Here is a 13,209-nt window from a genome sequence, read left to right on the forward strand (position 1 = left end):
TACTCCTATTTCAAACAGTTGTACTTAAAAATTAAATGTTTGGCTGGAGTCACAATTGGGATCCTGCTCCAAAGCTGTTGTTAAAATGTGGCACATCATTTTTAAGACTTTAAACCTTAAAAATAAAAAAATATTGTAATTATAATAATATAATTATATATCTGGGCTGGAAGAACCTAAAATTTTCAAACTTGACAGGATTATTTCTGTATATGGGGCATTGTAAATTCTCTTTTGAGTAAAGTAAAAAAGACAACATAACTGAGCCTCTATCATTAGATTACCAGTGCATTGCTAATTAGTAAATTAGCTTGATGAAGTAGTAGATACTATATATAAATACTAAGGAGTTGGAATTGGCATTTTCTTTTGGTAAAAAGAAAATGCCAATTCCTAACCCTGCTAAGCACATGATTATTTCATTCTATAAAGAAAAATAATATTTTTTATTATTTTGATTGTCATTACTTCTAATCAGATTTCTAATTTTCTGAACTTAAATTGTTTTCTCTAAAATTTGAATAGTCATATCACACGTTTGGTATTGTTTTATTTATATATCAAAGCATATTTGTTTACTTTGATTTTTTTGAAGATATTTGCATTTTTTCCCACTTAGATACTATTAAATTTCATTAACTAGGCATTCTTTTAAGCTTTTTAGATAAATTTGTTCTGTATTAGATACATGCAAGCATAAATATGAAGTTGAGATTATATAAATTTAAAGTGATTAATTAACTAATACCACTTCACTAATACAGTTATATTTTAATAAATTCAAAATTATTTAATTCTTTGTTTTGCTGGAAAAGTGCCACATGAATTCACAATTGCTTTTGTTTAAAGAAAAATTTCTTATAAACTTAATTTAATAGTTAGTGGCAAAATTATTGATGTAACACGTGTATAAACCAAATATCTTCAATGTGATAATGAATAATGTAATCTGTAGCAAAATTTTATAAATTTAACATTTTAAGAAAAACTTACACTAGGATTGAATATTTGTGTTTCTATTCAAGCATTTTTGTTACTCACACTGAATCCATATTCAACTCTGATATTGATATTAAATAATATATTTTTGTTAATTAATTCAAAAAATTATGAGCATTTTTGAGTTAAAAATACTGTACTTCCAAGCTTTTAAAATGAAGAAAATCTTTTAGAAAGGTTTACAGAATACAGGAGTACTAAAAACTAATGGCATTAGTTCTTTATATGACTATTAAAAATGAAACTCTGTTAACAAAAGGACACTCCATAAAAATGAAAAAATTTCAAACATGTTTATATATTCTCTGATAGATGGAAATTTCAGTTAAATAAAAGTCCTTTTGGAGTTGTTATTTGCAATATTTACATAAAGATGATATTCCTCCTAGCAGATAAACTGATCTAATTTTGTTCTGTTGTTTATTTTGAAATAATTTTTTATGGTAGAAGTTTTGTTTAAAAATTTTCTTGTGATATTAGAATGTTTATTATCTGTTTGTTTTTAAAGGCAAACATATTGAATTAATGAAATTTTTTTCTTTTCTTTTAAAAGTTTAAAATAAGTAGCATACCAATGCTTTGTGTACAGAATTTATTGTAAAATTTATAGTTTGATCAAGTTCATAACCCAAGAGACAACTTTGGCAGAAGGAATTGATTATGCTGCTGTCCCTGACAAAACTTTAACCGATAAAGAGAAAGAACTGCTGATGAAGTTCAAGGTTTGAATATTTCTATATTTGTATACTTTAAGAATTAATTTTACGATCTTTATATATTATTATTTTCAATTTTTAGCCTGTGTTTTTGGCTTTTCTCCAAGAACATCCTGATCTACAACTTATCACATTATATGCTTTGCAAGTACATTGTTATAATAATAGTTTCCCTAAAGGTAATTGTTGTAGATTTTAATTTTTGATTTCTGTGGTGACAACCGTGGATGACAATTTATTGATTTGCTTAGGTATGATGTTGCGTTGGTTTATATCATTTTATGAACTTGAAATCGTCGAGGAAGAGGCATTCTTGAAGTGGAAAGAAGACGTTAACGATGAATATCCGGGAAAAGGAAAAGCACTCTTTCAGGTTTGGATCAATTTATTTAACTTTTGAAAAAAATAATAACAAATCTGTAATGTTGAAGACAAAGTTTTTTTTTCTGGATAGGTCAATCAGTGGCTCACTTGGCTGGAAGAAGCAGAAGAGGAGGAAGGCTCCGACGAAGGTGATAACTGAAACAGTGAAATGGTTTATGTTGATAGTAGAAATTTTCCAAGAAGCTTATCTCCAATCGTGACCTATAGCAGGTGATTCGCTTGGGATTGGGCAGTGTTCTTATTTAAAAAATTTCAAACTCCTGTCTGTTGTTTCTTGTTTATTCATTCTGGCTATTAAATGCCAGTACGTCGTCTGCAATACAGAAGTGTGGTGGTAATATGGAGATCTGATCAGTTTTAAAAAACTGGGCTTCCTCAGTTCTGCAAACAAAATGTGGTGGTAAAATGAATTTCTCTCCCTCTTGCTAAGATCCTAAAAAATTAAAGGATTCCACATGCAGTCGTGATTGCTGCGGATGACACCGAAACAGAAAAACAAACATGGGAAGAACTCAAGTGGCAATCAAACTAGGAGAGAAGATACTAATGCAGAAATTAATATAATATATATACATATATATATATTTTAAAAAATCCTGTTTGCCTACCACGAATTTCATACTTCGTGGTAGTCCGTTCTCAAAACTTTTGTTTTTTACTCTTTTCACTACAGAACGTTTAGAGAGATTAATTTAACAATAGTGATTTCTCTCAAACAAAACCGAAAAAAAATAACAGTAATAAAAAAAAGGCTCGAATGAAGATGACTCTTTTTTAATTTCGAAAACAAAATCACTTTCTGCTGGCAGATTGTTACTTTTCATTAATCGGTTTGTACGTATTAATCGATTATCAATTTGTTAACTATCTAGGAACTTAGAAAATTGAAATTTGCTCGACACTCGCCGCGTCGAGACGATAAAAATTCAGTCGGCGGTCGTCTCCGTGATGAATGTGTATCTTTTTCCTTCTGTACAGTAACTGCACGTAGAACAAACACATCATAAAATCGACTTAAAAGCGAACTCGCTCCAGTACGTGTTGAAGTGGACGTCTTTGTTGCAAAAGTGATGCATGGTAAAACTATTTGCAGGGTAAAAAACACGTTTTTTTCCTTATTATTATTATTATTATATATTTTTTTTAATTTTAATTTAACTGGGCTGCATTGGTTGAGATTTGTGTACAATAGTTTGTTGAATGAAACAATAGTTGTATATATATATATCTACATTGTCTATTATATCTTATCTACAAGGGTATATATATTTATATATATATATGCACTATATCTATACAAAAATAAAATTTCAAAACCTGTGAGGATTTTGGGGAATTGTTTGATTACAAAACTAATACTGTTGGGGTATTCTTTGATTTAAGATATATTGAACATCAAGTAAAAATTAAAAAAAAAGAAAAATACAAAAAAAGGATATTGATACTTTAATTGTTGTCCAAGATTGTTTTTATTATGTTCTCCAATAAGAAAGTAATTTTGATGTATATTATTTGGTTGTGAATAAATAATATAAAGTAATGGTTTCTATATTTGATTCATTCTGAAAACCAAACTTGATCTGTTGGTCACCCACTTTGCAGCAAGGTAAATTGTCTAAAAATATTAAAATCTGTTTATTGTTAAGTACAAAAGTTCTAATTGGTTACTTTTTTGGATTTTTCAAGTTGAAATTTATGGAAAATCTTGAAGAAAATGCAGTCCTTTTAAGAAATTCAAACATTTGTTTAAGTAGAAGGAGAATTGTAATCAGTTGTGTAAATTTTGATGTGGTGAATGTAATCAAAAAATCCAAGAAACAAAGGTTTATTTACGAGAGGTATTTATTTTCGTTACAGCTATTTACAGAAATGGATAAAGTAAATGTGAATCCACACACGTGTACACACACACATACATACACTCGTCTTGTTTGATTATATTTTGTACTGGTGCACAGTGTTTATCCTAACACAGACTAGTCTGGTTTGGGTGACTAGAAAAGTGGAGATCTATGGTACAAAATGCTCTCTCTCGTCTCTCCCTCTCCGTGTTGCAACGCCATCATCTATAGAAATGAAATAAATAAATAAAAATGTAAGTTAAGGATTTGTTTCGAGATTTATAAGCTACATGCGACGATAAGCTGAGACGATCTTATCTGTCGACCTTGGAAAGCATCAGTTACCTTTAGGAAATTGATAATGGACATTAATGGACAATAAATTCAACATAAAACTTAACAAACGAGACGTGAAGACGAAAGGATGACATTGCCATGCTTCACGCCCATCTTTGTATATAATCCTTTCTAATTAAGGGGGGAATATCCAACGGCGCTGACGTACTATAAAATAAAAGATTAAGATTCTGTAGAATCCCGGACGCCATTTTTCACTCTAGACACATTTTAAGAGCTTAAATAACATTTAGAGTATTCGTATAGTGATGTCTTTATGGAATAATATAGTGTTGCATGTAAACTAGGTATTGCCTCTAATGCAAAGTAAATTTGGTATGAAGAGCCGAACCCACACCTTTTGGTTGCATGCCAAATGCTCCAACTAGTCACAATTTCTCAAACTTAATTAAAATAGGGATGTTTAAACCCTCAACTATTCTAAATTAATAGTTCAGTAGTGTCTACAGCTACTTAGAAACCTTAACAACACTCAGATCCCCTCACTGAAGAAACACGCTTCTAGTCGTATCCTTGGAGCAGTTGGCAAAAGTAATGTTATACGTTAATCGTGTTTCCTCTCTTCCTTATCAATAATTGATAAGTTGCATCTAGTTTAGTTGCTGGAATTCAAAATGGTTGGCCGTAATCAGAAATTGAATGAGCATTTATGATAAAGATCTTATCTTTCGGGATGCACAAAAGTGGGTATTGTTCTGTCAGTTTAAACAAAGATCAACACGAAGAATATTGAGAGAAAGTAAAGGTTAAGAGGTGAATCTCAACGCATAATCGGTATAATCTGATGTTTGCTGCTGCGGCCATTCCGTGCGTCATACAAGAATTTAAACACCCAGATTTTCAACTGGCGGAACTTCGATTGTAAACCATAATTGAAGCTTATACGTGATAACTTATAGAAGAATTATGGCGTAAAAAACAAATTATGTAATTGCACTGATTAGATTTGAAGTCGGGGCAAGGGCCATATTACGTTATTTTTGTAGTTTTCCATTCTGTAATCTCCGAAAACACCCGAAGTAGCATAATTGAGTTGTTAACTACGTAAAAGATTGCAAAAAAATTGCACAAAAATTCCGTTGGAGGAAGAATCGAGAGCCACTTTGGCATCAATGAGCAGAACCCCTCGTGATAAAAATGCTTTGTAGCTTCGTACAATGAGTAAATATCATTACAGCATGCTAATTGTGTTGGTATTATTTAAACAAAATTTAAAAAATCTTACCCTTTAAGGTGCCTTTGGTGGATCTTCGACATTTACATTCTTGTAAGTGTAAACGGAGCCATCCTGTTGGAAGAAAGTGAACAATAAATCTCGACTAGAACATTCTACTAACAAAAAAAAAGAGACAGAGACTTAAGCTATATGTTTTACAAACAAAAATGCGCAGCTTATAATTAATCTTGTCTCGCATATTCATCACTTTGCAGCGTGTCAAAGGTCATTCACGTGATGAAGTCGCGTCCTTGAGGGCAAAACGTGTCTCTCGGAGAGACAAGGTGAAAGTCAGTAGAAAGATAAGGATAATCAATGTCAGATGAAAAATCAGTGGAGCAAAACCGGTAGTGTATTAGCCTTGAACTCGTAACTAGTCGGGGGGTTCTGTGTTACCAGATCGTGGATAATCTTTGATATTTCTACCCCAAACAACAGCTGTTAATTACAACCGTTGGCATTCGTTAATTAATCCACGATTTTCACGAATAAACGGATTTAAAAAGGTGTAAATAAATATATTAATTGGCAATTTTCAAAAAAAAAATGAATGGAGACGTTTTGTGTAAACACGTTAGCGCTCTTTATTAAGTTGTAAACGGTTTATCGCTTCGGATAATTGTTATTAATGGCCATAAAAAGTTATTAGTTTCTGTTGATCTGTACGAGTTAATGTAGGTATGTAGAAGGGAATATTTTTAAGAATCGCCACCATCTGGCTCCTTAAACGGCAACTTATTTATGTGTAATAAATGGAAGAGCGAACAATTATAAGGTAATTATAATTAAAGAAAGTATAATGTTTAAAAGTTGGAATTCCTGGCTTCAAGGATGCTTTTTATGGCTTGTAAAGGAATTTAAGCATCGTCTTTGTTGCATCAATGCTTTCAAGTCGGAACACCTGGCGCCTTAACATGCGTGGGAACACGAGAAAATCACCTCAAACACGTCGGAGAGGCAGATGTTTATAGAGATACGTAGGTGTTCTATGAAGGGGTCGGGTTCCCCTCCTCCTCCGCGGCCATTTTACTTGTTTGTTTACTTTCTAAATACTAACCTTCCATTTTTTCTTCCCGTACCAGCTGTATACGACGATCCCTGTGATGAGGCACGCAAGGGCGCACGCACCCACACCCACTAGCATCATTGCTAAGTACGCGTTGCTAGCGTGGGTCATTTCGTTTTCTGTATTATCAACGTGTTGCAGTCGACCTAAAAAGATAGAAAAATTTAAATTTCGTTAGATAAAGATGTCGATAAGAGGTTTCTACAGAACTAGGTCAAGACTACGCTCGCTAAATAACTGGCTGCTCAATTATAATGATAGGCACATCGACCGAACTCTGTTTCATCCCATTAACATATATATATATATTTAGCCCCCCAAATGTTTTTTTAATTGTCTAAATGATAAAAGATAAGAGAAGTTTGTGTTGAACTTTATACATGGAGATAGGAAAGAAATTCCTTTCTTTCAGGCATTGTTTGTTGCATTTCGGGCTGCGGGTAATCAGTAGAAGGCATATTTAAGTAAATAAAAATAGTCTATATTAGCAAATACTCGCAGATAAATAATCTATAAATAATCCTGAAGGACACTGTATAGTCTGGATAGCTTCATAACACTTACGTTAAGTCCTTCGAGATTACAGGATATAATACAGATACTGTACTATGTAATTTTGTAGGATAACGTAGATCCTGTGCCAGCTTGCAACCTATAATATAAACCACGTGTTCTTGCAGGATATAACACAGGCTCTATGCAGTCTTTCAGCCGCCTGCAAGCAAATTGTAGAAGAATATGCTACAAGTCTTGCAAAATATAATTTACATCCCAATCTTTTGGGATAATCTTATACATTCTTTCAGACCCCTGTTTAATGTTGCGAGATACGATATAGAATCCAAGCTTAGGGTCTGTATTGTATTCTGCAACATTGAATTGCACAGCGTGTACCTCTATTTAATCTTGAAAGACCCGCAAATCATAGGTTTCTGCAGAAAAAAAGGATGTATGTTTGCGTGTCCTTGCAAGATAATACTGTTATCAATTTAGGGCACGATCCATTCCCTATTATTAATATTAAAATTAGGAAACGTTTGCATATCCCTTAATAAATAGGTGAAATGGATATAGAATTACCCTCCCAGCTGGTAAATTTGAAGAATAATTATTGTTTTAATAGTAGTAGGTTCATTTTTACTATTTAAATTACGTCATCGCTGGTCCTATTCCCCGAAGTGACATAAAAATAACAAATCTCATTAGATTGATATGGAAGAGAGAGGTTTTTTTTGGAGTAATTATCTTTGTCTTAAACACTGTACGATGTTAGAACTTTGTTAAATAGATAATTTAAAATAAAATAAAAAATATTATTTTATTGCCGAACTTCCTTTAAAAGAGGAAACAATTTTTTAATCTTCATTGTTAATAATTTTCTTATTATATTGGGTATATAAAATCTAATAATAATTGCTATTGTTTTTATAGCCTATTAAATAATACTTTTTTAAAAAAAGAGACGTCATATTAAACACATTAAAACTGTTTTTTTTCTCCTTAATGTTATATTATGTCCTGTGTGGCAGGATATAATACAGGTCCTAAACGATCTCGAGGGGCCCTAGTAAGCTTGCAGGATGCATTAAGGGCCCTAGATCTTGCAAGAAATGATATAAACTTTGGTAGCTTTCGTGACATAACACGGGTCCTAATTAATCATGCAAGACAAAATAAATGCCTTAATTAATGTCGAGGGGGCATTCATCTTCCTGGACAATACACCAATCTTGCCATGTCTTAAGAGGCATAATATAAATCTTAGGCAAGATCCAAGCCCTGCGAATTATATACTGCAATAGGATCTACAAGGCACGCAGTTCTCTAGGGGAGAGTAAGTTGTACTGTACGTCACAATTAATAATTATTCGCGAACAGCAGAGGAAATAATGGGCGTATCTTTACTGCTAAAGCAAAGTATACTTTCTACTCACCGATTTGCCTGGTTGACGGGATGGTCCGTCGAGCCAAACTGGGTTGGATTTCTGTTTCGTTTTCATTAAATTTGGCACATCTAATAAAATAGTTCCAGTTCTTCGGCCCCTTAAATGTGTGACAAGAATCACAAATAGTGTCCCTCTTAGAGTTACATTCGTGGGCTTTGTATAATCCCATACCACATTCTGAACACGGATAACATTTATATTTATAGGAGTGATGTGGTAAGTAGGTATGAGGTTCGCATGGTACACATTCGGTATCCTGTCCATGGCTACATCGCTTAATCAGTCTATATCCAGGTGGGCATCTCGAACAATCGGCTTCTGTGTGATGTCTGTGTTGATTCCCATATGATCCCTGTTGCAAAAAATAACAAAATTTATATTTTCTTTGATATAATTCGGCGTGTTTTTTGATGGATTCGTAATTTAAAACGACTTTAATGAACCCGAGTTGCCTATATTGAGAATTTCCGCGCGATTACTCTTGCGGAGCAGGACCCAATCCCTCAAAACTTGAAATTTTATTTTACTGATGCTTCCGCGATCATCGTCAATGGGTTTATTCATAAAAAATTGCTTTTGTAGTAACATTATCTTTTAATATATCGGAAAAAAATTGGATACAATTAAACAGGAACCTAATTAATCCTTAATCCTGTATATAAAAAAAATATCCCCATTTAATTCTTTATGCAGTCGAACCTCTGAACGGCCACTGACGGAACATAAACAAAAATGCATACAAAATATAACTCCCAAACAACAGCCTTTTTTTAAGAGAGAAGTTCCTGTTTTCAGAAAATTTTGGCCGCTTTTTAGAAGTGGTCTTTATTGAAGGTTCTACTATATTATATTTTTAAAAAAATACAGAATAATTCATCCTTTTGTAGTACTTTTTATTGATTCAATCCTGACCATCCACAACAGTTGAGCTCATGATGGCGAAAGTTTAAACCTCATTTTCTGTAGATCTAAAACCTGTTCGTAAACAAATTAATTTCTTACAAAAAATTAACAAGAGTTAATTTACGATTGTTTGGATCCTTAATGCGAATATTTGTATTGTTAATCTATTGACTTTACCTTACTTTAAGAGCTTTGGATCTTAAGCTTTCAATGGGTACTTAGATGACATAATACTTCAATTATACGTGAATGTATCAAGCGAGTAATTATTGTTTTAATGTTTTAATATTGAATCATTTAGGTTTCATCCCTGGCATTTCTTCAAACAGCAATCTGATACTTCATAGTGTTGAGATCCACGACATACAACGGATAAAATACTGCTTAAAAGCTTACTTATCTCAAATATTTAGGGTTTTACAAAAACGAAATAGTAATATAGTTTTTAATTGGTCGATTGTACTTTTATAATCAACCATTTAAATCAGTTGTACAATTTAATTGTCAAATCTGAGTAACTGAAAACTCCATTTATACGATACTATACGCAATGGCTAAATTACTTTATGACAGATAAATGAGCTCTTGATAATCACTACAAAGATCATCTCGAACCAAAAATAAAAAAAAAGAAAGACTCTTAACAGAAAAGATGAAGATAGCATCGAATCTTTCTAAAAATAGCTGGGAGGGATTATTGCCGACCACCTGTCGATAGTACAGGAAGCGGAAAACATTTGATGTTCATCTGTATTTTTAAATAGAAATTAAAAAGAATTTCTATCACGCGACGTCAGATAGGCCCCGAATGACAAATATTCAATGAATAAAATTTACATAAAATATCGTAATTACCCAAAGATAATTTGCGATTTTCAGGAAAATTTATCAAGTCAATCAATGCTCTTTTAAACACGATATTCCCTAGTTACTCGAAACTCGTTAAACCGGGGTAAAATGTCGATATTTCAATGTAGCGAATAATCTGAATGATGCATAAGAAGTAAAGCATGAGTAATAGTTCTTAAAAAAAAAACACTATTTAATTAATTATTTTCGATACTAGATTAGGATTTTCGTTTCCAAGAAATCGTGAGCGTCGAATCCTTACTCTTCCAATTAGAAAACCGAGTTTAATCCACGAAAACTTTCACTTTCTATGGCTTCAGTTCACTTTCGCTCGTCATTGACACACTAGCAATGACACGTTTGGCATAAACAATGAAGGACCTTCATAAATTAAGATCGTCTAGGGAGATGCCATAGATAAAAGCTTAAACAAACCGATATTTGTAGAGTGGTAAGTACAAATCGAGAGCCCTGCAATCTCCATTGAAACGAACAAAGAAAATTATTTAAGTTCGTGTTAAAGATCTTTTTTCCTCCCTTTTTTTATTATGTCCAATACGTGATCGAAACACCAATGACCAAGTGGAAGGTTTTGGAAGAGGCCAACAGGGGACAAATGGGGAGCAATATAGATAGGACAGTCATGTATCAGCCGGAAATGGGGCGATTGTCACGCTACTTAATTGCCGCGTCAGTCAGTTAGATGGTTATCGATGCAATCACAACAACAATTAGATTGCATCTTTGATGTAACGCTTACCTACTGAAACAGTTCCCATGATAACTCAAAAAATGGCGCCACTTCATTTCCATATTTAACTACTTCACGCACATTCATTATCGTATTCAAGGTGCCAGCGGAATTACAATTATGGAACCTGCAAAGGCGTTGACCCTGTGACACAATGGCCATCGTTTGGTACTATCTGAAGGGACACTCTTAAAACTCGTAAAATTAATCGCAATTTAAATTCTAATGACCGGCTATAACATTTATGCTTTCATATAAACTTAATTAACAATTTGGGAGGATCTAAAGGAAGAAAAATTGGCGATAAGCAGAGTTCCTCTAATATATATATATTTTTTTTAAGTTACAAGAAAGAAGCGATCCATTGCGATTAAGCCACAAGCGATCTCCTTCGAGTAAATCAATTATTAATTTCCATAAATATTCACACACAAAACTTCACATATATTTATTTATAATAATTTCTTAGAGTAAACTTAATTAAATCTAATTATACTTTTAATCCGAACATTAGTTTTATTTCCATCTAATTGCAGAGATGCTTTGGCTGTAAGGTAAATTTTTTCTTCTATTTATTTTTTTTTTATATTAATGGGAACCTTTGAATGTTTTACATAGGATCATGGCTATAGGGTAATTATTAATGATAAAGAAAAGTATATACATGGGGTCAACCACGCCCTAATCCACAATAATCTTTTCAATAACGAGCGCAGAAAAAAAAATTTAATCTCTAAAAACAATTTAGTATCAATATAATCTGTACAGGGAAAGTCTTATCAATGGTAAGGCAAAGTCTAAATTTTAGAACATTGATCTTTCTTTTTTTTCGTGCAGTTTGAAGATTTTTATGCCGAAATTTCATCTTTTACTTCAATTTTTTTAAATTAAAAATTTGATAACGTATGCAACCATTGATTGAATGCATTTACTCAATCTCTCCATCATAAATGACAGAAATTTATAATTATAAATTGCAATTTTTCTGATTTTTTTAAAAAAATAAAAAAATAGAGCGCCGCAGCATCAATTGCAACGCGTTGTAAAATTCAAAATTTCCGCACGCATCTAAAAAAATAAACAGAAAATAATTAAATTGGAGTGCATAATTTAATTTAATTAAATTTTTTTTTTAATGGAGCATAATAATAAATTAATAGTTTAAAGTGTTTATATATATAAGTGTGTATGTGTGCGCTCATAATTAAGTTTGCAACAAAATCAATAACTCACCTGGAACAATATGAAGATAATGAAAATCACTTGTAATTTATCTTTCATAATTCATGAGAAAAAATATTCAACACGCTCGAAAATACAATCCAAAAATATGAAATTTTCTTTTTTTTCCTTCCTCTGTTTATATGTTTCGCTGGGAAACATCCGTAAACGTGTTTTGTGTGTTCGGTGGACGTGCCGATAATGTATATCTTGTGCCGACTTTGACGAGATTTTAAACACTAGGGGTCGCTAGAGAAGAAAGTGGCGCACTCTGGTATCTACAGCCAAATTTTTTTTTTTTCCTGTGTACGCGGCACCTAAATATTGTAGTGCTCTCCGTACAGTTACGGGTATTATTTATGGAAAGCAAATAGACCACGAAGCGCTACGGGGTTAACAAACAAGGGAGAATGGAGAGAAAGTTGTTTACGTTCGAAATGCCGCTGACCTTCAACCCCGAATTGTAGAAACAGCCTCGCTGATTCACTACAGTTTTGTCCATAAGAATTATTATAGATTTGCCATCTGTTGCGGGGGGTTTTGGCCCATTGAAAAACTGGTAAACTGTATACTGATTGCAGATGGGCACTAGAGCGGCCAGTTTTTATGAGAAAACGGTTTTAAATTAATTAAATAATCCTGTAAAACTGGAGTCGAGCGGCTCTCTCTCTCTTTTTTTTTTAACTTTGAATAATTTTAAATTATACCGTTACAAATGTAAATTATGAGGAAATTAATGAAGGAACTTCTCATATAACATTTTAATCCGATAATTTTACTTTTTTGTAATTATTTATGTTTAAAAAAAGTGCGATTTGGACGAGAAACAATGCGCTTCTCAACCTTTTCGTATCTGCCTTCGTTATTACAGAAATGGAGGATCTCGTGGGGATCGCGACCTACCAGTTGGGGATACAAGAATAGAAACATCGTTACCTTTGTTAATGTGACTAGACTATT

At 32.6% G+C, this 13,209-nt stretch overlaps 2 protein-coding genes across 3 annotated transcripts in view; one reads left to right on the forward strand and one right to left on the reverse strand.

Moving 5' to 3' along the window:
* Positions 1-3,639, forward strand: part of LOC111637370 (eukaryotic translation initiation factor 4 gamma 2-like) — a 40,669-nt gene extending 37,030 nt beyond the window's left edge. The window contains exons 21-24 of the mRNA XM_023382845.1: positions 1,610-1,721; positions 1,798-1,894; positions 1,967-2,088; positions 2,170-3,639. Of these exons, the coding sequence (XP_023238613.1) occupies positions 1,610-1,721; positions 1,798-1,894; positions 1,967-2,088; positions 2,170-2,238 (400 nt within the window). The 3' untranslated portion in view covers positions 2,239-3,639. The remainder of the gene's footprint in view (positions 1-1,609; positions 1,722-1,797; positions 1,895-1,966; positions 2,089-2,169) is intronic.
* A 284-nt stretch (positions 3,640-3,923) lies between these two features.
* Positions 3,924-12,512, reverse strand: LOC111637477. 2 transcript variants are annotated; one of them, XM_023382973.1, is made up of 5 exons: positions 12,262-12,508; positions 8,514-8,877; positions 6,571-6,725; positions 5,523-5,585; positions 3,924-4,165 (listed from the first exon to the last, which is right to left on the reverse strand). In XM_023382973.1, exons 1-4 carry the CDS (start codon positions 12,307-12,309, stop codon positions 5,526-5,528), a joined length of 627 nt encoding a protein of 208 aa, XP_023238741.1. In that variant the 5' UTR covers positions 12,310-12,508; the 3' UTR covers positions 3,924-4,165; positions 5,523-5,525. The 2 variants fall into 2 exon arrangements, with proteins under 2 accessions (XP_023238741.1, XP_023238750.1); XM_023382982.1 differs by lacking the exon at positions 6,571-6,725 and having other exon boundaries at positions 12,262-12,512.
* Positions 12,513-13,209: the final 697 nt, after the last annotated feature.

Source organism: Centruroides sculpturatus, unplaced genomic scaffold (genome assembly GCF_000671375.1).
Source record: "Centruroides sculpturatus isolate CEXI.00-Female unplaced genomic scaffold, Cexi_2.0 scaffold53, whole genome shotgun sequence".
In the NCBI taxonomy this organism is placed as follows: Eukaryota; Metazoa; Arthropoda; class Arachnida; order Scorpiones; family Buthidae; genus Centruroides; species Centruroides sculpturatus.

Bases quoted from the DNA above. Each gene is read 5' to 3' on its own strand.
- LOC111637477 (XM_023382973.1), bottom strand. From the start codon at position 12,309: ATGAAAGATAAATTACAAGTGATTTTCATTATCTTCATATTGTTCCAG. The intron at 6,726-8,513 runs GTGAGTAGAAAG...CTATCTTTTTAG, and splicing joins CCCGTCAACCAGGCAAATCG to GTCGACTGCAACACGTTGAT. The intron at 5,586-6,570 runs GTTAGTATTTAG...TTCTTCCAACAG, and splicing joins ACGGGAAGAAAAAATGGAAG to GATGGCTCCGTTTACACTTA.